The 23,955-nt window shown below is 40.1% G+C and overlaps 2 protein-coding genes across 3 annotated transcripts in view; both read left to right on the top strand.

Annotated features, from left to right (window-relative positions):
• LOC129738301 (GATA-binding factor C-like) overlaps positions 1-23,955 on the top strand; it is a 578,622-nt gene that overhangs the window by 147,874 nt on the left and 406,793 nt on the right. The window lies entirely within an intron of this gene.
• Positions 1-23,955, top strand: part of LOC129744247 (GATA-binding factor C) — a 50,591-nt gene that overhangs the window by 12,856 nt on the left and 13,780 nt on the right. Inside the window, exons 2-4 of one of the 2 annotated variants that reach the window (XM_055736685.1) lie at positions 11,989-12,480; positions 16,163-16,314; positions 23,020-23,154. In XM_055736685.1, the coding sequence (XP_055592660.1) occupies positions 11,989-12,480; positions 16,163-16,314; positions 23,020-23,154 (779 nt within the window). Of the gene's footprint in view, positions 1-11,988; positions 12,826-16,162; positions 16,315-23,019; positions 23,155-23,955 lie in introns of both variants that reach the window. The other variant, XM_055736676.1, reaches the window with a different exon arrangement.

Below are 23,955 nucleotides of genomic sequence, written 5' to 3'. Positions count from 1 at the left end.
TCGTTCAAAACAAAACATTTTCCGGAATATTTTTTCATCTTCCAGCGGGAGGGATGGGAATTTAGAGAAATCTGATCCAAAGTGTATTCTGGGGCTCTTGTCTTCTTTCGGCACTTTATGCCAACTGTTTTAATGTCTTGCCAATGTACTGGTTAGAACAATTGAACTTTTTGGCGGTATCCTCTGGCACGAGAAAGAGAACGACGTCCTTTTGCGTCCATAATTTTCGCTGGTTTGCCACTACCTTGCCTGCAAGTAGTTGTTGGTGATTTTAAGATATTGTAAACAATGTAAGCCACCACATTTTTACTTTTAAAATGTTGCACTTTATGCTTTTTGGCGAGGTTTTTGTGAAGTTCATAGAACTGGACAAACATAAACAAAACAAAAAAAAACTGGCGAAAAGAGGAAAAAAAAGCTAACTCAACTCACCATCTCACACTTTTCTCTGAGCTCATTTATGTTTGAGAATTAGGGCCTCGAGAAAAAATCCAAAATTTTTGTTGCCACCCGTTAATGCTGAAACGTACAACCTCTTTCAACTACTATTTTTGAAAATCTGAGATACTCAAATGTATTGAAAATTTGGAGATTTCTATGAGAAATTTCCAGAAAACATTTTTTTTTAAATTTACGTATTATACTTAACACTAGTATTGTATTTTTGAACAAAGTAAGCTGAAGATCACTTTTAATGCGAAATCGTGCGCGGCGAAAATGAGATTCAAAAATATATCAGTAGAACAGTTTTTGAGTTATGCTTCAAATACGAAATTTTGGAAAAATAAAAAAGTACTGCTACTTAGGTTCAAATATCTCGGACTGCGTTACATTAATTTGAAATCTCGAATTTAAAGCAGATTGCCGCAGGAGCCGATTGCCTGCCACACAAGCACTTTCTGGCTAATTTTTCCACCTCAATCGACTTCTCGTGGTCACTCACATCCTCCTTCAATAGCTGCAGTGTAGAATTGTGGTTCCCGAAGAGTACTGGAATCCTCTTTTACATAAGTTTCATCGTCCATGAGAATGCACGCATCTGGCTTCTGCAAAATCCGATGGTACAGCTTCCGGGCACTTGTTTGGGTCTTGATCCGCTGCACCATTCCGATCGCTGTCCCAGCTTTTTTCGCCAAATCCCGTATGGACATCGATCGATTCCGGTTGATGAGGTTGATTACCTTACGGTTCAGATTTGGGTCAGATGGTCTTGGTTTTCTGCCTCTTCCTGGCGAATCATCGAACGTATAGTGTTCCCCGAACTTGTAGATGATGGATTTTACGCTCGCCGGATGAATGCCGAAACGTTTCGCCACTTCATTTATCGAAATGCCCTTTTCTCGCATCCAAGTGTCCAACATACGAATTTTAACTTCTTTTTTAATTCGCGACATTTTGCGAGAAACGAATGTTTCAAACGTAACAAAGCGCTGGTTCACTCTTGACAGATCAAGATGTTACATACAGGTGAGCACAGTTGTTCACGCGTTAGTAAGAAGGCCCAATATGTTTATAGAAAATTTTTTGATACACTCCTTACGTATGTAATTATCACGGTACGGCTCAACCGTCAAGAACAATTACACTATTTTTAAATTAAAAATACTAGCAAAACATGAAAGTCAAAATTTTTACCGATGGAGTGAAATAAACACGACTTTTGCCAACTAGTCATGGCCACCTTTCCCTAATAAAGAAAAACCGGAAGGTGTTGGAGATTTTTTTGCGGTAGGATGTATTTCACTGCTGACCCTCCTTAAACAGTGGTAGTGAAGTGGTTCAGCTGTGGAAATTTTGGCATTGGTAAAGAAAAACATGTAAATAGTTTCAGTGGCAAGCACAGAAATCACAAAACCCAAGAAAGGAAGCATTTTTAAGAATTTTATATAATATAATAGAATATTATAATATAATTTACTATTATTAAAACATAAAAACATTAAAGGTCTGTTTAGCCAATTCTTTGGATTTTCTAGATAACTCAATAAGGCCAAAGAAAAAAAAAATCATAGCAAGCTAGGATCAGGCAACGTTTGTTTGTAACCGAAAAACCTTGCATCCGGAAAACACATTACATGTAAGGGGAACGAAGAAAAACACTTGTTAATTCCACCATGAATCACTTTAGAGTTCTTCTTTATTCATTTAAATTTTCATTTTCAAAATGCACTTTCTTATTACCAATTTGAAAATAAGGGCCTTTGTCCCCAGAGCAACACTGATATGGAACGCCACTGATATGGGAAATCAAATTTGTATTTCCAATCGAATCGAATCTGTATTTGTCTTTCGACTAGGAATTCAAACGTTCTTTTCAATTTGAACTTTTTTTATTATTCACTTAATATTGAACATAATTCTGCGGGAACTTATCTCTGGGCTCCAAATTTCAGACGATCAGGTATTTTTCACAAGACAAAATTCTTCAAAACCGAGGACGACCCATAAACCACGCAGTGAATTTGAAATAAACATTTCCTGCTGACAGCTCTGCGACCAGACGGAAGTCTTCCGAATACACTGGATTTCATTTCAACGACAAATTGATATCTAAATTTGTTATTTTCCCGAAAATTTAAACGCAAAAAAATGTACAAGCGGAAAAAACACGACCGCACTCGATCAAGGCTTGCTTTGCTTTTCCAATGCTGTCATTTTTGCTCAGTACGATTCAAAACGCATCACAATTAAAATGTTCCCTAGGACTGGTTGATTTTTTTTGTAAATCTTATAATTTTGAAGCTCATAATTTTGCTAGAAAACACGATTCCCTTTAAAATTTCTCAACGTAGCTTGGGAGAATGCTTTAAAACTTTCTGAGTTTATGCTTTTTTTTTTGGTTTTTTTTTTGAAGTTTTGATTTTTTTGTTTTGGGGAACAGTTCAAAACTGCAATAGAAGGGGATCTCGAAAATATTCAGGGAAAAATCTAGTAGTTAATACTTGTAGAGGTCTAGAGAAAATCTTAGAATTATGATACTAATCGCTAAATTTATATATAATATTTTTCAAGTTGTTTTGAGCTATCACTCGAGGATATAAAAAAGATGATTTCACTTTTCGCAGTGCTTGAAATACGAACAGATCTGGGACTCTACAAAGAGTTAGGAAATAAAATCAGTATATTAAGATTGTAGGCAAATTTTCTAAATTGTTTAGACATTCTGAACTACTCAAGCAGCTTCTAATGACTAATCGTGTCTAAATTTCGTATAAGATTTTGGAGCTATCCTCCTGTCAACCGAACGAAATACAGACAACATTTCTTGACTGAGTTCGAAAACTCCCACCCTGTCACTGTAAGTGTAGAATAGTTTTAAATTCTACCTTACTATCCGAAAATGTCGGGGGATGTGTGAAAACGAAGTGTCTACAACCAAACAGGTTTCAACTCTGTTAAATGTTCGAAAATTCTTCGCAACCGAAATCTCCCAAGAAACTAATTCGTTTTGATACGAATCCATTAAGTTTGAACCCCATAATTTCGCCGGCAAACACGATTACTTTCAAAATCTCCCAACAGAGAGCAACGGAGGGAGCTGCTCCGGGTGGAGGAGAAAGATCTCCAATCGATACCAGCACAAGGCACCGATGCCATGATATCTTCAATTAGGATCCCGACCTGAGAGGGGGAAACGATCGCTGCTGCTACCCGATATGCGCGCACACGTGAGTGCACTACGGCGCAAAAAACAGAAGTAAGTAGCAAGTAGCTGCCGCGAGTAAATCGAATTATGACAGTTTGATTGTTTGGCTCGCGTTGATCGAGCGCGATCGAACATCTAAGGCGAAGGAAGAAGGATGACGGTGAGGATTTTTTAAAGCTTACGATTTGCTAGGGAAATCTCTTCGGCGGCCCACCAATTTCGGTGGCGCACTTTGGCCCGTTTGATTGGTGATGGACTCTCCTCTCCCGGGTAGACAGTTTGACTTTGACGCGTGAGGCGGCTCTTTGCGGTTTGGTGCCGCCGTCTGTTCAGGCAGGGGCAGGAGCCGAGAATTCCGCGATCGCCGACGTCGTCGTCGTCGTCAAGCTTGGTTTGGTTCGTCCTCCGACGCCACCAACTCAGCCGCTAGTCGGTGGTTTCGGTTGGCCGCTAAGGGTGGTAATTAGCTTCAATTAAGACATCAGAGAGCCACCCGAGACGCGGCAGAGGGGCCGGCCTCCGAGCACTTTGAGCTAATGGGTTCGATTGTTTAGGATGTGCCTTCGCAACCTAAGATAGCTCCAAAGGTGATAGTGATGGGTTGCCGATGGCGGCAGATGGCACTGCGGAGGGAGATGTGGAGCCTTGCGCCATAATAATGGCTCACTTTTGACATTCGTCGGACAGATTTAAGACTGTCAGAGTAATCGGTTGATTGGAAGGAAAACTTTGAGTGTTTCAATTGTCATCGAAAATTGTCGTTAGAGCATTTCGATCAGTTTGTTTTGAAAGTAACGAAAACCCTCTTTGAAAAATTTGACAGTTTATCAATGTAATTTATTTTGATTTTTTTTTGTCTTTACTTCACGAAACTTTTACGGACAATCGTTTTGCTCCAGACTAATGGAGAAAAATGTGTGTGAGTGAACTCTTGAATTTTCTGAAAGCCATCTTCTTCCTCCGGCTAGGGGGAGATGTGTGGGAGGCATGAAAAATAGTTTCAGTTTCGGCAGGCAACTCTTCCTTGTTTCACCTCCCATTTTGGAATGGTAAAAGCCCAGAAGGCCTATCCAAGTAGGCCGCCTCCGGGGGGGGGCTCGCCGTCCGTCGTCTAATGGACAAAATATGCTGATGAGATCGAAGTTGGTTCTGCCGCGTAAATTCCACCCGCCGGCAAAGCCCCTCACGCCTGCTAGGATTGCTATGAGTCGCACGAAAAAAAAAACAACAGCAACAGTAACAGCAAATACAAAACAGCGTGACCAACAAAGAAAGGTCTAATTGTTGGATATTTAACGCATTTTTAAGATTAGAACCGGACTTGGCCGACGACCGACCAGTGGAATTGTACTGAACTTTCTCGGAAACAAATTAGGCAGTAAGCACCCCCCTGATTTGTGGATGTATGTGTCTGTACGTTTGTGATTCCGAACATTCGTCGCTGCCGGCAGCAGCAGCAACAGCCTTATCAACTATCGATCAGCGGCTTAATCGCCAGCCATCGTCGTCGTAAGCCGATATAGCTGCCGAATTAGTCAAGATAAGCAATCGCCATCGACGCGCTAATCGCCGCTATGTTTAACACCTCCTGTCCATCGTAGGAGAATCTCAAACGGACCGAATAGCTAGCAGCGCTCTAGCCAGAATTTTCGGATCAAATTTCCAATCAATATATCGAAGCAATCGGACGGAACGTCATAATCCGGCGCTTCTCCTACTCGCACCGAGAGAGAGAGAGAGAAGAAACCTAATCCAAAGTAGGCTTTTGTTCCCAGCCGAGAAATCGCCCGGATTTCGATCAATATCGATCAATAGGTACTCGAAAAGTTCAACCCTTTAACGGATTCGGTCCGGATTGTCCGGGTTAATCTTGAGGGGAAGGGTCCCAAGAAGGGATTAGTCATCCGGGGGTGTCTGAGCCCGGCTGAGACCTCCTCAGACGTTCGGTAACGACGGCGGCGCCAGGCCTACTTAGAGGGTCTCCTACTCGATGGAAGGTCCTTCGATTCCTCCAGGCGGCCGAGCGTTTCCCCGGAAGGCTGTTTGCTTTGATAAGTACCTCAAGTACCTGATGTTGTACTCCACTTTCCTGAAGGCTTTTCAGCTACTGTTGTTGTTTTACGGTGTTTTTTCTTCGCTCTCGCTTCTAAATATTTGAAACCGGTGAAGGTACTTGAGTTGAGAGGGGGCGCTCGGCCACTTGAGAAGGTGAGGATTATTTTATGGTTTGTTTCTTTTCGGGGCCAATCCAAACAACCCGGGAAAAGGGCCATCGCCTCACCGGGTACATACCGCAGGGAACGTGGGATCGACCGGACGACCGATCAGAATTTACCTGCATCGGCACAGGTTCCTTGCTTTTCTGGGGGCGTAAAACTAGAGCAAAATATTATCGACAGCGAAAGAAAAACAGAACCGGAATAGAATGTGAAACATGTTTAGGGCACTGCTTATTCGAAATTGTTGGATGTGTGTTTGTTCTGGAATCACGTGTTGCTCCAATGTCTTAATGTTTTTGTGGCAAAGCTAAGAGTTAGTTGGTTCTCAAATGTTTAAAAAAAAAACCCTCTCACAAAAGTTTTTTAAATTTTCAGCAGCAAACTTTTCATTAAGTCACATGTAAATGTTTTTTTCAATTCAATGATAGACTCTGATAACTGCTGTGTGGCAGCGGCATAAAAAAAATCTGCTACTGGGATACTGATTCATGCCGTATGAGGCGACTTATCCAGTACTTCTCAGATACGTTTTTTTCCATTTATACACATTGGTAAAGGCATTGGAAAAAGTTTATCAAATTTTTAGAAATAAAAGTAAGAGATTAAGTTTGCGGTTAGAATCAGATTTAATTTTTGCTCTTGTAACTCGATTAAAATTAATTATTAACTTTGTCTATAAATAATCTGCATTATAAATAATGTATGAATGAACAAAAAAACATAAAACTATGTTTTCAGTCAATCTTTATTCTCATTCTTCGTCTACTCGTTACAATGTTACTTGCATCATTAGCGATAACATATTTGTCACTGTTCACACTTGGATTCCCTGACCGGGAATGTACTCATTTCTCAATGAGTTAAATGATACTTCTACCCAGAATATCTGGCAACACTGTTGTGTTACCACGAACCTAATTTGAGTGGTCTCGCTTAACCATGTGATGATGTAAACATTCATACTGTTCGCAATGGTCTTGTGAATCGCAGTTCCAACTGCACAGTGAAAAGATCGTATAAAATGTCGTCTGAAGTCAGTTTGAATCGGATATGATAGAAAGTCCGCCATGTTTGTAAATTTTGAAATGATTTTTACTCCCGCGGCTCACTTTAATGAAACTTTCTTTAGTTCCAATTCAGCATAAAAATTAGAAGTAAAAATTAGAATTAGAAGTTAAAAATTTCAAATGCAAACCCTTAAAATGATTTGTTATTTTAAATATTTTTTTTTCATTTTTTCCGAAATGATGAGTTTTGAATAAAGAAGTTTGAACTGCAAAACCGAGATTCGAATCAAGATTTCTTCCTTATAATTATGATCCAAACTAAAATCAAATAACTATAAACAGGATACAGAATCCAAATTCTTATCACAGACATCGAATTTTAATGTTTATAAGCAAATTTGGAACCACCTAATCCGGAATTATTCTAACCCAAGCTTTTCAGATACTCTTCCGCAAGTTTCCGGTCCGTGCAAATCTAAAATATTTGCTCCAATAGTTGACAATTTAAAAAATAGTTGAATAACAATCATGGAGAAAAACGTTTGACTGTTGTTTATTGAAACACATCAGTCAATTTTAAATCATATTTCATGCTTTCGAAAAATCGTTCACTTTATTCTGATTGAATTCAGTCAAACAATTTGGACGCAAAATACATAGTTTAATGACTCAATTTAAATTATAGTTTGATTTGCGAAAAAAGTACAAAAATTAGGTCAAAATCTGGGCGATTTGACAAGCTTAGTCTAATCTTGTTGAAATTCGACATTCGGAACTAAATTTTTATCATAAAGTTAGATTTTGTTCTACAAACTATAGTAGAATTATTGACCTGGGATGAGATTTCAAGGTTTTGGCTTAAGTTCTGAGTCGAAATTGTTACTCTTGAATCATTCTAGTCATTCATCAAAATTTGATTAGGAATTTGTTATTTTGAGTTCAGAGAAGAAAATTTCGTTTGGCATTTTTGGACCCTTATGGGGGGGGGGGGGGATTTAACCTCCCTAATCCTGCCCCCTCTCCTACGGCCATGTATTTATTTATGATCCAAAAAAAATACATTTGCGAAGACTGCATAAGGGCCAAACAAAAACACATCAGAGCCGATTTCTGCTTATTTGTTCGAGACTTTCCACAATAAATTTTTGTGTTTTATTTTCGAGGGACAAAATTTCTTCTAAACACTTTCACACAGCGCTCCCGGACACTCGTCATAATAAGCGAATCCCCCAACAACCCCACACGAGAATAAAATTTCAATTCAAGGTGTTAACACTCCGTTTCTGCAGCGACCGGTTTGCGATTCTTTTTATGAAATAACACTTATTGCCCTCTAAATTTTCGGAACTTCCAGTGGACACTTCTGCACTTCCTTCCAGCTTTCATTTTAATCCATTTCTAGTCCATTCCCGATTGTTTAACGTACTGAAATTAATAATTTTATGAAATTTTCTCGAACGGAAAAACGCGTGCAATTAGGAAAAGTCATCGCCTACTCCTTAAAAAAAAATTAAGCTTATAAGTTCAACCCCAAAACCAATGATCATGATGCAACATGTCAAAATCTTTTTCATCTATTTTGTGGATAGTTCAAAGAAAGTCGACCATCTGAAGTCTACCTTCTTTCCTTGATCCCGTTCTGAGGTCTCAATTTCCACCGTTTCAGGTGAATTTCTTCTCGACTCGGAAAGCTAATCGATCCAAATGCAACCAATCATCAACGGCAGAACAACAACAAAAACCGAACAGCCTCTCATATTACTCAAAATAAAACGAACCGTTTCCCATTAATCCATTAAAAGGTTTTTCCGCCGGTTTTTTTTTTTATTATTGTTTTGGTTATTTTGTAGCCGTTGTTGTTGTGATGTTTTAAAGTTGGTTCACTCTAGTTTCGAATGTACACTTGAAAAATTTGTTGGAGGAATCCGCGTGCCTCGAGACAGCAGAAGACGAAAACTTGCCCAAAAAATTGCCAACTCATGCTAAATAAAATCGAATTATGTTTCACCCCCCTACGAATGACGGCGGACTGTGTTTGGCGGCGGGTGATGGTCAATTTTGTTGAGACGTTTTTTTTTTTCTAAACCTCCTTTCTCTTGGAATTTTCTTCGGAAATGTCAAACTTCTTTGGACCGGAGTGCAAATGGGTCTAGGATTTTTTTCTATTCCCTTGGTTCTCTTGGTATGCTCGAGGGACCTTTACTTCTACTTTTTGATCGTTTTGTATCCCGGGATCGACAATCGGACTATTGATGGTACCAAACTACATACTTCGGAACGGGAAGAAAGGGGCAGGAATTTTGTCTCAACAATTGTTGTAAAAAGATGTTTGACAGTTTTCTTTTGAACCCAGGAGAGGGCTCATCTAATCATCGGAACAATGCAACCGATTGTGTTTCGGGTTGTGCCAATTGATGACCACCAAGCAATCAACGAGCGAGTTGTTAAGCAGGCTTTGAGTTGACATTGTATTGTGACTTAAAACGTCAAACAAGTCGTTAGGTTTGTTGTTTACCTCTTCCGTCCTAATTGGCGCGTATGCCCTGTCTATTGTCACACTTTGACCAACTGAAATTCAATTATGATTGAGGCGAAAATTGGATCTTTTAAAATTGTTTTCCTGTTTGTTACACAGGAATTTAGAGAGCAAAGTACTCTCAAGTGTAATGATTGCGCTTGTGTCCAAATTTGGTCCAGTTCAAGAAAACTGTTCGAAAGTTGATGGAAATATTTTCATCGCCTCGCTAAGACACTTTCAAGCAGTTTCCATCGTGTCTGGAAAGTTTTTTAAACTCGGACTAATTTGGCATGATTTTTATAATGTTTCGGCCAGATTTCTACACGTAAAAACAAAACGCCTGGAAATGGTTCGAAAATCGACTCACTCTATAGGTCAGGCAGATTATAGAATATAGAAAAGCAGTGCTGCATTTTTTTACTTTTCGACAGAAAAATGAGCACTTTTTGAAAAGATTTGTAATCGTTTATGATAAAAATTCGTGTCGGAACCAAACAAAATCAACAAAGCTGTTGTTTCATAGATGAGGCATGCTCAGTTTGTTGAAACTTGAACACTTATCCAATGCCTCTCAACGACTTAAAAAATGGTTTTAAGAATGATCATTCTAATGAAACAAAATTTTATGCCTGCTCACTCACTGGTCGGTGATTTAATCAGATCAATTTGACATTTGAGCGCTTTTTATTCTTCTTCTGTTTTCCACCCCTGGGATTAACTGCACTGAATGCAGAGGTGCCAGGTGTCCTGATTTTTCAGGATTTGTCCTAATTTTTGAAAATCTTCGAATTTTTCCGATTTTTGAAAATTGATTCTTCAAATGTCTTGATTTTCAAAAAAAAAAACATCTCAATTATAGTCGAACTTGTAGATAAATTATGAGAAAATTTAACAAGATATCTGTAATAAAATAGTCAAACCCATTTAATTTTCGGTTCAGATGATATTTAGATGGTGTTTTTCGATACAAACCTACAGGCCAGCCTAGAAATTGCTCACTTCTATTGTCAGTTGAAATCTGTCCGTTTTTTGTCCGTATTCTGTTCGTTTTTCCTGACCATTTCCCCGCTGCCATGCAAATAGTGCAGATGACAGAAATCGAAGTCGATCAGTTCGAATACGTTAGAATTTGGTTCGAATTTGTATGAAAAAATAAAAAAAAAAAAATTTTATATTGCCACCAAAAATTTAGAAGAAAATATCGAATAAAACTATTTTGTTGTTTCATTTACTAAAAATTCAATACGAAAAAAACTTAAATCAACAGGACAGAAAAACAACAACAAATTATCATTTTTCAGGATCAGCCGATGTTGGTCGGAAAACTGTCCAATTTTGGTCGGAAAACTGTCCGATTTTGGTTGGAAAACTGTCCGATTTTGGTTGGAAAACTGTGCGATTTCGGTCTAGAAACGATCGAGTTGTTTTGACAGCTCACTCGCAAAAACTTTTCGTCGTCAGGAAAGTTGTGTCACCAGGGCACTGAATTGGTCCGAATTTGGTTCGATTCGTGATCTTTTTTCGAACCGATTCGCCGGTTTTTGTTCGATTTCAACACAATCAACACCTTAGCTTCAGTTTAACGCAAAATTTACGTTAACAAAACCCTCACAAACTCACCGTTCGTGACATACATTTACGGCTCCAGGGCTAGGATGCGTACGAATGAGCCCTGGAGGTCCAAAGTGTCCTCTCCGAAGCGATAATAAATCTGTGGGTACGATCGCTAGCAGAGGTACCCCACTGCCATTGGTTGATTTAATGACCCTTCCGAAATTAACGACTACACCACGCACTGGGTTTTTTCTCTCCTTTTTTCACAAAGTCCAAAGAAATTCTAGAAACAGATTTATGACTGATCGCGGGGGACACCTCGATTTGTTTTTTTTTTCCTTGATGGAAGCCCTCGGAAGCTGTTGGTGGAACCACCTGGAAATCTAGATCCACGAATTTCCAACAAACCAACGACAACATGTGAAAGGGAGCCAACTTCTAGTTTCGATTTTTAATGACTTTTTGATTATTTTATGATCTGTGTTGAAACTAATACCTTTTTTAGTGCACACCATCGTCGTCGTCATCACGTGTCGATTGTTTGCTTGTTTGTTCCGTTTTTTGTTTTATAGTTATGACTGTTTGATTTGTTTTTCTCGGCGTCGTCCTCAACCAACCGGGCCTTCGGGTAGAAAGTCGCTGCTATATTCAATCAATCAATCAATCAGTCCTAGTCCCGAAGTGACTGAGTGAGCGAGTCCCAGGTGCCGAAACTGAATCCGATGGGAACTTTATAATGACCACCAGATTTGATGATCCTCGGCGCGATCGAGAGATTCATGATGGCACTCCGGTCCAGCACAAATGAAATCACGGGGCAATAAAAATTAACTAAATATTTATCGATTTGGTCAGGTTTTTGTCTAGCTTTTACGGGTGGTTGAATAGCTTCCTGGAACTTTTCAACGTTTTCTTCTTTCTCGACGACTAATTGTATTTTAGTGGAGATCTTCTCCGTGCGTGCGTACAAATTGACCTCCAACTTGTTCTATTGCTTTTTGATTGGTACTAACTTGTTTTTCCTTTGTTTTTTTTTTCTTCCAGCTTCTCGAATGTCCCCGCATATGACCCCGCAAGTGTGCAGGCCGCACTTCCCGAGTCCCCTGTCCTGGTTCAACGAGTCCACCAAGCCGTTCGCTGCGAGCGGTAGTTGGAGTAGTCCCTTCACGTGTCCGCAGGATCCGCAGGACAGCAAACAGGCGGCACAGCTCCAGAGTAGCCAGAGTGCGGCAGCCGCCGGTCAGCATCTATTCTCGTTCCCGCCAACCCCACCGAAGGACTCTACGCCGGATTCGGTACAGACGCCCAACGAATACCAAACCAGCCTGAACAGCTTCATGCACCAGAGCCAAACAACGTCCAGTGCGCTGAGCGCGGCAGCCTCGGCCTCGAACAACAACAACTCCAGCCTGTCGTCCCAATCCGGAGGTGGTGCGGACAACTGTGGCCTGGACGTCAAACCCTGCCTGTCGGTGAGCGGCCTTGGAGACCGAAGTGGGTCCGAGGTCGAACAAAATCAGCCAAAACATCGGGAAGGTACGACCAACAACAACAACAACTCCAGTTCCACCTCCAACAGTACCAGTAATAGTCACGGCCAGTACCAGAACTCGGCCAATTCGTTCAGCATGTTCGATCAGGGCGGCGGCCATGTGGGACACGGCGGCCTCAGCGGAAGTAGTGGCGGGTACGATCACACCGGCTACGGGTTCCACCAGTCGTCATCCGGCCACGGCATCGGCGGAGGTGGAGGCGGAAGTGGCGGTGGCGGCGGCGGAGGTGGAAACGGTGCTGGATCGTACTCCCAAAGTTCCCGGCCACCGGGTCTCATGAACAGCTCCCACATGAAGGCGCAACGGGCCAAAGTCAAATCCAGTGCCGGTAAGATATGGACACGGTGTGGGGTTATAGTTTCTTTTTTTTTTTTTGGTTTTAAGTTTAAGTTTAAGTTTACCTCCTTCCTCCCTTATTTTCGTTTGTTTTTTTATTCCTACTTCTGTTTGTTTGTTGTTCGGTTTTTGCGATCGTTATTCCGTTCCTTTCCTGAGTTCGCTGAAGCATTCAATTGCCAACCTTGTTCGCACATGTAACCGTAATTAGGTACGATTAGTAAACGCACGCGAATTTTCAAGGCCTTTCCGTTAGCTTGGTTTCACGCTTTGATCATGTAAAACATCGCAAAAATAATTGTCTGTTTGAAGGGAAAAAAACATCTACCGAACTTAGCGCAGTTTCCGTCAAAATAGTTGACGTCTGGTTGTTGTAATTCTGCACCGCAGTTAGAAAAAATTCACTGAGGCGATCGCTTTCGATGTGAGTCATCACAAGTTTTAACTCAGCACAATCCATCTTTGAAAATGCTTTCGGTTGATTTCCGATATTGTTCCGATAGACTCAATTCGATTTTTGAATTTCTCAAAACCTGGGGTCTGAAAAGCTTTGTTTTGCTTTAAAATTCATCCATGATTTTTTGCAGAATTTTTCAGTAACATTTACATGAGTAAATTTGAACTTCTAGTTTTGTATGGGAAAATTGAATATTTTGTACCAAAAAAATCACCATCATTTTTGTTTCTTCTGTGAAACCGATCCTGCCTATGGTTTTTGTGCCAATTTATAAATTATTTAAAGGAAGTTTTCCGCTGAAAAACTTTGTCAAATACCATAACTTTGTATCTTACAAGGCAAAAAAGTTATTAGTTGTTTAAAAGGGTATGCCTTTTGGAAGTGAAAAACAATAAATTCAATTGACAACACTGCTGGTGCCTCGCGGAGTATTGCATGAAAAGTTGTCATGAGATTCCACCCTATAGGCACCCAGCAGTGATGCAATTGAATTTATGGTTTTTCAATGCCAAAAGACCTATCCCTATTCAACAAACTATAACCTTTTCTATGTTGTAATATACAAAGTTACGGCCTTCAACAAAGTTGTTCAGTGGAAATTTTTTTTTTTTTAAATTATAAATTGGCGCAAAAACCATAAGCTGGCTCGGTTCCACAGAAAAAGCTAAAATTTTTCAGTAGAAAGTATTAAATTTTTCCATACACACCTAAAAGTTTAAATTAATTCAAGTACACGTTGCTTAAAAATTCTGCAAAAAAAACATGGATGAGTTTTGAACCGAAGCTTTTTAGACCCCAGGGTTTGAGAAATTCTACAATGATCACAAATCGACTCTGTCTATTGTTCCGATTTCAAGATCAAGATCAAGATTTTCGAATCGATGGCCGAATTTCGAAACGTCATCGGTTCCATTTTCGGACCGATCTCGATCCAGTTTTCCTAGTGGGCATCTGCTCGATTTTCATTTCAACATCGGTCCGCTTTTCGAATCGACATCGGTCCGAGACCCGGTCGGATATTGGTCCGATTTCCGAATCGCCATTGGGATCAACATCGATTCGACATTCGAACCGAATTCATTTCGTTTTTCAGGTTGACCTCAATTCGATCATCGGATAAAAATCGATTTAAATGTCGAAGCTTATCTTTCCAATGAACAGTGATCCAGAACGGAACTTTATCGGGACAAAATTAATTACGAAGGTACTATAAGAGATAGACGAATGACGTCTTCAGCAAAAATGCTTATCAAACCATGCCCTTCAATTATTTTTTAATCAAATATTAGAGCGTGTCATTTTTCCAGTAAACACACAAAAGTTAGAGCCAGAAGCCTTTTTTTCGACACACCCTAACATTTTAATATTCAAAAATCATAACTCGTTTACGAAACGTCATATGTATGTGGTGCCTTCGGTAAAGTTGCCTCAAAAACCGTTGGCTACAACTTTGCACAAGACAGTTTGGCTCTATCTGATGATTGTAAAAATTCTATGTGTGTTAATTATGCATAAATGACACGCCCTAATATTTGATTAAAGATTTTTAAAGCGCATGGTTTGATAACCATTTTTGCTGAAGACACATTTTTTCTATCTCTTTTTAAACTTCGTAGTAGTTAATTTCGTCACGATAAAATTCCATCGTGGGTCACAGTGCAATGTCGACTCTACATAGATTCAAGTGTCGAACTTAGAAGGCCTAAATCTGTAAAAAAAAAAATTAGGGAAATCAAATCAGTCGCCAATGTCAGCTTTCTCACCTTCACTTGTACTCATGTTTGAAGTATCTTATTCTTTATTTATTTTGGTAAAAAAACTGTATGTTTTGCTTCCTAAATATGTGAATTATGTTCGTCTTTTTTCGTTCTTCAAAGCACATATGTTTTTCGTTACATTTCGTTCGGTGTCTTATTCTTTTCGCACAACGTGTCTATATCGTAAAACTGTCCTGCTATTTCTATCTGTACATTTGTGTGTAAAATCTGTCAACGTTTCTAAGAAAAAAACAAAAAGGAAACAAACATTGAGACAATTTCTAAACGAAACTCGTTAGAAATCGGAAAGTAGAAAAATCGATCTAAATCAAATGTTTCACTCAAAATTTTTATTCTACAATTCCGAATCCCGAAAAAAAATCCAAGCGAATCCTAATTTCGGAATCCTGGTTCTGAATTCCGAACTCAAAATCTTAATTCTGAATCTGATAAGATAAGATAAGATAAATTTGTTTATTGAAATCGGTCCAATCTCCGAGTCAACATAAGCCCGATGATGGTCAAGTCGACATTGGTTCTTTGGTCGAAACGACATTGATTCCACAATCGAATCAACATTCGTCGAATCAAATCGTTAATCGGCTCAACTTTGGTCTGTCGACTGAAAAGTCGACTGAAAAGCCAACATAGTCTACGGTATCAATTTTGGTTCAATTCGTTCCGATTTTCGTACACGATTCGGTCCAATTGTCGACCGATATCGGCCCAATTTTCGATCCGATTTCGGTCCGATTCTCGACCTATTTTCGATCCGATTTCGGTCCGATTTTCAATCCAATATCGGTCCAATTTTCGAACCGATATCGGTCCGATTCTCGACCTATTTTCGATCCGATTTCGGTCCGATTTTCAATCCGATATCGGTCCAATTTTCGAACCGATATCGGTCCGATTTTCGGTCTTATTCTTTAAGACTGTTCGAAACCTCAACTGTTTGATTCCAATTCAGAATTTCTACTGATTTCTATCGATTAATAGATGAATGCACTATACTAACCAAAACAATAGAAAACCTTACTAACCCAATAAGATTGGTTTCAGCATCGACTAACGACTGTTTTGCTCTGTTCCCATTATTTTCCGACCTTTTGCAGAAGGTCGAGAGTGCGTCAATTGCGGTGCCACGTCAACGCCCCTATGGCGGCGGGACGCCACCGGACACTACCTGTGCAATGCCTGCGGACTGTACTACAAGATGAACGGCCAGAATAGGCCGCTAATCAAGCCGAAACGGAAACCAGTTACCGTGAGTATTTTATTATTTACTTTTTTTGTTTTGTTTTACAACGTTACAAAAGCCTACTTATTAGACCGACAAGCACCGAGAATCAATGACATTTTGGCGACGAGGAACAAGGTGTCGGAGTTGAAGGACCGGAACGTGACATTTGCCATCACCACGTCAAGAACGCGCGCTGACTTAATTGATTGGGAACAAATTTACTCGGGCTGGATAATAAGTATAGGGAAAAAGGGGGTTGAGCTAAGTGTCCTGGGAAAACCGCAGCCGAACGTGTCCCTCAGATGGGTTCACACACGTATCTATCGGCAGGATCTGCGTGTCCTTGTCTTAACAACAATAACAACAGCAATCGCCGCGCACATACAAGATATTCCGATGAGAGGTATCGAATTTAACAAGTTTGGGATCATTCCCCTTTTTCGCGCACACGCATCCACAACATCCACGGCTACGGCCAAGATTAATTCCTCCGGGCTTGAGCTTTTGCCGGTTCCAGCAGGGTCCAATAACCGATAATAATCGGTGTGATCCCTGTCTCTGGAAGCACTAAATCTCGGGCTTTTTCGCTGTGCGTTCCGTCGATTTTTGCCCGCCAGCAGCCCTCGGCTGGTTCTGCTGCAGCACATAATCCGGTCGGGAACCCGTCAGAGAGATAGGGGCGTTCTGGTGCCGTTTTTCTGCTGCTTCGTTGTGATTTCCATTTAATCTCGGTGCGACCAGTGCTGCCAGCTCTGGTCTTCCTTGTTCATAGTTGATTGCGTGAGGATACCTAAAATCAATCATAACATTGCAGTTGAATCTACTATTGGCTTATTAATCAGAAAAAGATTGTTGGATCCACTTAAAAAACTTGAATGCATATGGTCAAAATTGTAGTTAAATCTATTCTAATGTACTACACTTTTATGATTGAATTGGCTAGCTAACATAGTTGAAACAACTAGTAGACTTTTTTCTCTATGATGCTGCAACCCTGGGTTAGTTTTTAATACAAAACTCGCAAAGCTGGCTCCCCTTTACAATTTCGGGATGTTATTGAACCGGGATCGTCCTCCCTAATCCGGCGGGGATCGTCCCCCGCGTCATTCTCGTTAGTGTTGTGTTGTTGTTGTTGTGGAACACGTATTCCGACCGAAGGAGCCTAAAATGCTTCTGGGTGCGAAAAAAGCGTGAAATTTATGAAGCACGAGATCAATACCAACTCCAGAAGAGAGCAGCAGCAGCAATTGCAGCATCCGCCAAAAGGTAACTCGGCGTCGTCGTGCATTACGCGAAAGAAAACTGGTGCTGCGGCGGCGTGAGCAAGTGAGACGCGCATACATTGCAACCAGCACCATGTTTGTGGGTACCAACGTCTTTTTCGATGTCGTTTGCTCGTATCGGATTTTAGAAGTCGTTTTTTTTCTTCTTGCTTTCGGGTCCCTTCCTTGCTGCGATTTTCCATAACAACACAAAACACACTCGACACTCGACTCGACTCGACTCGAAAGGGGGAGGATAATATATGTGTGAGAAATGCCATCATATCTGCCCGTTTTCGGGTGGTGGGTTGGGCCGATCGATTTCGATTTCCCAGGGAGAACGAACGTAGGTACGTGTTCTGCGCTCTGTCTGTTCCTGTCGATTCCTCGATTCCGATTCCGAGAATTGAACCGGTTTGGATTTCGCGTCTTATTGCCTTCAGCCAGTGTGACACCTGTGACATTGCATTGCTGTAACTGCTATAGCTGATCATCATTGGGTGTTTTTTCCTTCATCCTCCATTGTCGATTTGGGTTGGGTGCACATGTGGGTTTCTTAAATTTGTAATATTTTCAGAATTCAAAACTAGCAAAGGCTTCATAAGATATTCAATGCGGAATAAGTTAAAAAGTTGTCTTACCTAGTTAGAGATTGACATCTTATGTAACGTTTTTAGCAGCAAATATTTAGCAAAAAATTTTGAAGCGTTATTTCTAAGATCACTACAGAATGATCGAAAGTAGTTACAAAAAAAGGCTTTTACCTACCAAAGTGGAGGCAATATATATTAGGGTGGCAGCCAATTGGGTCATGTTGAATTTCGCAAACCGACCATATACATTTTATAGATTGTCCCAAAAACTGAAAATAATCAGCTCAACCGGATTTGATGAGGGGTGCCTCAAAGCGCTAAAATTTTCGGTTTTTTTGCCCTCACCAAAGGGAGGATCAAAGAAAATCGGAAAAATCAAAATTTTAGTTTTGATGCCAAATTACTTCTTAATGCATAAAACGTCGAAATCTGGTGTTATCTCGAAAAAATATTTTGGCCAAAAATCAACTTCCTGGGACTAAGTCGATTTTCCGAAAAACAGCCGGTTTCCTGAAAAATGGCAAAACCGTGAAACTCCACAGAATAAAATGACATATTTTACACATCTTTTTATCCCGAATTTTCCAAACCCTAGAATTGACCACTTTCCGTCATAGAAAGATCCGGCACCCCGAGCGTCAATTCGTTAACATTTGCCTCGTCCAAAAACCTTCGGAGTCGAATAGACGTTTATCACCGTTGTTTTCACACCTTTAAGCAGTTTAACTTATCATTGAAATCGTGGTGTTCAACTAGACCAAATTACAATGTACATGTTTGAAAAATATCACTTTCAGGCCCATTGAATAAAAAACGAAATCCGAGTACCGGCACGAAAAACAAAACCGCAATCAAGCAAGGTTCTTTCAACTGCATGAAGCAAATTTAAAACCTATCGGTAAGACACTTTCCTCAAGTTTGGGTCACTTATTTGGTGGTCATTCCTGCTGTGAACATCCAGCCACACGTTTTTACCACTTTTTTTCAATTTATGAAGATTCACTCAATCAAAAAAACGAAAATTATTGGAATTATCAGCACCTATCAGCAAAGCGAAAAAAAACGCGTGCGATGTAAATCAGTCATCGCCTACCAGGACGATTTAAGCTGTTAAAACCTACAGGTGACAATCCAATTCTGGTTTTCGGAACCAAAAATAAACAAACACGGCTATTTGATAAAAATTTCTTCTATTTTGCCCTTTTTTTGTGAAATCGAGCTACTTCACAGCAAAATTGAAGCAAATTTTGGTGTAGAATAAGGCCAATAAGGTGTTTATAATTTTTTGTTAGATCCGAGCAGACTTTTATGGCAAAATTATTCGAAATTTGGTCATCACGCCCTAAGAGCAAGGTTGCGAAAAAAAATCTGTATTTTGCGAAAAAAGTTCTGACGTTCTATGATTTTACCCGAAAAATTCAGTGATGGATTTCTGTGATGATATTTCTAATAATTTTATTGAAAAGTTCTGTAAAGTTTGGTTTATTTTACTTTTTTTTAGAATAACTAACAAACATTACCAATCTTACTATATTTTCCCTATTCAAAGTAAAAAATCCATAAAATTTGACTTAAAATTACAAAAATTAAAATTTAGAAAACACAAACAAAGTTTGAACATTTGTGATGTTTATGATTTTTTTTTCCAAATTCAGTGATCTGCGACACGAATTCTGTGATGAAAATTTGCTCAAAATTCTGTGAAATCAAAGATTTTTCTATGATTTCGGTAACCTTGCATGAGTTCCAAATTAATGCATCACATATTTTTATCGGTAGCCAAATTTGACATTATGCTCTCAAATCTTTCCAAAAATGAGGTTTGTCATCACGTTGCTGATCAAGCAATTTTCTAATGGAAAAGCATTTTTGAGTTTTGGTTGAACTTAATAAAGAATGAAGTTCCACAGCTCTATGTGAACTTACTAGTTTGTTCTTTAAGTGATGTCCGAACTTTTGGTTGCTTGGGATTGTAAGACAATGTGATCGTGTTCCTCATGCAAATTTTGGTTCAATTCATCAAAATTAACCATTTTTTAACAGTTGAGAGTAAACCGACACACTTAAAGTCCACTTTTGATAGATTGAAAGTCATTTTAAAATAGGCCTCTGCGGTGGATTTTTATTCAGGAGAGCTACCCCGAAGAAGCATTGAATTGTCCAGAAATAGCTGAAAATAGTTTGGAACAGTTAAACAGGTTTTTTGTAATTACTCTTTGTTTAAAGAATTTTTGGAAGACAATTTACGAGTGAATGAACCGCAAAATAGAGGCAACATCAGACCTTTAGAAAAATTTGAAGTTTCCTTCTTAAAAGCCAGTGTGAGTGTTCCAATACAACATTGTTGTCCAAGCTTTGAATTCCAAGGGAAAAAGAGATGTTACGATTCAAAACGGTTGAGTTATCACAATAAGCAATGGCAGCCTTAAAAATCTACACTTCCTAAGCCAATTCTGTCTTTTTCCACCGGAAAGTTAAATCGAAATAAACAATCGGTAGCAGCATCCTTAAAAATCTGCACTTAGTAGGCCAATTCCGTCTTTTTCCACCGGAAGGCTAAATCGAAACAATCAGCAGCAGCAGCCTTAAAAATCTACGCTTCCTAAGCTAATACCGTCTTTTTCCACCGGAAGTCTGCGCTTAACAAGTCAATTCTGTCTTTTCTCACCAGAGGACCAAATCAAAATTAACAATAAGCAGCAGCAGCCTTAAAAATCTGTGCATCCTAAGTCAATTCCATCTTTTCCCACCGGAAGACCAAATCAAAACCCACTATCAGCAGAAGCAGTCTTAAAAATCTGTGCTTCCTAAGCCAATTCCGGTCTTTTCCACCGGAATGCCAAATCAAAACAAACAATCGGCAGCAACAGCTTTAAAAATCTGCGCTTCTTAAGCCAATCCGTCTTTTTAAACCGGAAAGCCAAATCAAAACAAATAATCAAGAGCACCAGCCTCGAAAATATGCACTTCCTATGCCAATTCCGTCTTTTTCTACCGGAAGGCTAAAACGTAACAATCAGCAGCAGTTGCCTTAAAAATCTGTGCTTCCTAAGTCAATTCCGTCTTTTCCCCACCAGAAGACTAAATCAAAACCCACCATCAGCAGCAGCAGTCTTAAAAATCTGCACTTCCAAAGCGAATTCCGTCTTTTTCCACAGGAAGGCTAAATCAAAACAAACAATCGGCAGCAGCAGCCTTAAAAATCTGCGCATCTTAAGCCAATCCGTCTTTTAAACCCGGAAAGCCAAATCAAAACAAATAATCAACAGCACCAGCCTTGGAAATATGCACTTCCTATGCCAATTCCGTCTTTTTCTACCGGAAGGCTAAAACGTAACAATCAGCAGCAGTTGCCTTAAAAATCTGTGCTTCCTAAGTCAATTCCGTCTTTTCCCACCAGAATACCAAATCAAAACCCACCATCAGCAGCAGCAGTCTTAAAAATCTGCACTTCCAAAGCGAATTCCGTCTTTTTCCACAGGAAGGCTAAATCAAAACAAACAATCGGCACCAGCAGCCTTAAAAATCTGCGCTTCCTAAGCCAATCCGTCTTTTTAAACCGGAAAGCCAAATCAAAACAAATAATCAAGAGCACCAGCCTCGAATATATGCACTTCCTATGCCAATTCCGTCTTTTTCTACCGCAAGGCTAAAACGTAACAATCAGCAGCAGTTGCCTTAAAAATCTGTGCTTCCTAAGCCAATTCCGTCTTTCCCACCGGAAGACCAAATCAAAACCAACTATCAGCAGCAGCAGCCTTAAAAATTTGCACTTCCTAAGCCAATTCCGTCTTTTTCTACCGCAAGGCTGAAACGTAACAATCAGCAGCAGTTGCCTTAAAAATCTGTGCTTCCTAAGCCAATTCCGGTCTTTTCCATAGGAATTCCAAATCAAAACCAACTTTCAGCAACAGCAGCCTTAAAAATCTGTGCTTCCTAAGCCAATTCCGGTCTATTCCACCGGAATTCCAAATCAAAACAAGTTATCGGCAGCAGCAGCCTTAAAAATCTGCGGCTCCTAAGCCAACCCGTCTTTTTCAACTCAAAGGCCAAATCAAGATTTACTTTTCGACAGCCTTAAAAACCTGTGCTCCCTCAGCCAATCCGTCTTTCTACCGAATGCCGAATCAAAAACAATTTTTTCGTAGCGACAGCCTTAAAAATCTGCGCTTTCTGTGCCAATCCGTCTTTCTACCGGAGACCGAATCAGAAACAACTACTATTTTTTATGATTTTTTATTTATTTTCTGCATATCCTTCATCTCATCTCTACACATACTATAACGTAGGTAGCACTTTTGATTTTTTTGAAACTTCATCACAATTCTATTTTATTTTCAAATTTTGGTTAAAAATTTCGATCGAAAAGCTTCTAACCGACAGTAAAGAATGCCAATCAAGCGAATGAGCAAAACGGAGACAACGTGGCCTTCGAGTCAAACTTTTGACTGGCAGCCATATTGCAATGTCAAAACAAAAACAACCACGGTCGTAGTAAGAAGTAGATGAATAAAAAAAACTCAAATCAACCGCAAGCCGACATTTTCTTTCTCTCTAATTACGACGACGACCCGACCCCCAGTTGACAGATTCCAGCGAATGAGAGACCTCATTGCGCGCGCGAGCATCCAGCTTACCTCAACCCCAGCGCCATCTCCACCGGTTTACCTGTTGTAGGTACGCTAAAATGACAACAACAGACGAAAGACAGACGATCGAAGACCAGAAGATGTGTTCTGCTGAGTGTGCCCGGCGCAAAATGTGACCGGGCACAACGACACAACCTAACGAGAATAATTAAAATTAAATTTTTTCAATTCTTTTCTCCCTTTTTTCCCCCGATTCTTGGCTGTTTGCTGAATGTGCTGCTGCAGTCCCAACAGAGCGCTGCCCGGCGGGCGGGAACTTCTTGTGCAAACTGCAAAACCACAACCACATCGCTGTGGAGGAGGAACCAAAGCGGAGAACCAGTTTGCAATGCCTGTGGACTGTACTACAAGTTGCATAACGTAAGTATTATGGGTTTATATTTGTACGTACCTACGCCACTCTTATGATGATAAACCGCCTAACAACATGTTTGGTGAGCCTAAGAACCGGGCGGCAGCGGAAGAAGAAGTAGAAGTTCGATGCATTCCGGAATGTGATCGCAAGTTTTCCCGTTTTTTTTTTGTTTCGTTTGTAGCTTGCTTCTAGAGTTGTTTTGGGGTTTCGGGTTCTCGCAAAGGTGAGGGTGACGAACAAACGAACGAACGAACAAGTTGCAAGGCCTACTAGGTTCGAGGTCTTTTCCCAAGGGCAGACTGCATAGCATCCAAAAACTATGGGTCACTATCTCATGCCATGGTTACACCCACACACAGCCTGCTACACGAAACGCCGAACGATTATGAATGTTGTGTGAATTATTCAAAGAAGCGTTCGGTCCCTCTCTAATGGACATTATAATTAAAACGCCCTATAATTCATTTTTGCTTCACCTGCATTTCTGTAGAGTCACCGCTCTAGCTGTGGAGGGACCCCCCCGATGAAAAGTGTACCTATGTATACGAAAAACAGTAGTAGTTCCGCTTTGTGTAGCCCCCGCTTTTTTTCTCTTCCCTTCTCTCTCTCCTTGGTTTGGAAACTATATCACATCGGTCCGAGAGAGCGGGCTGATTCGATTTTGATGAAGTTTTAATTTTTTTAATGCCTTTTTCCACACTGACACACAAAAAAAGGAACACAAAACAACATCGGAGGGACAGAGGCAGAGAGAGAGAGACTACCAGTGAAAGAACCGTAGCGCATGGACAATAGCTACGACGACC

Source organism: Uranotaenia lowii, chromosome 1 (genome assembly GCF_029784155.1).
Source record: "Uranotaenia lowii strain MFRU-FL chromosome 1, ASM2978415v1, whole genome shotgun sequence".
NCBI lineage: Eukaryota > Metazoa > Arthropoda > Insecta > Diptera > Culicidae > Uranotaenia > Uranotaenia lowii.
The sequence above is the reverse complement of the archived record's forward strand: the minus strand, read 5'-3'. Positions and strand labels throughout refer to the sequence as shown.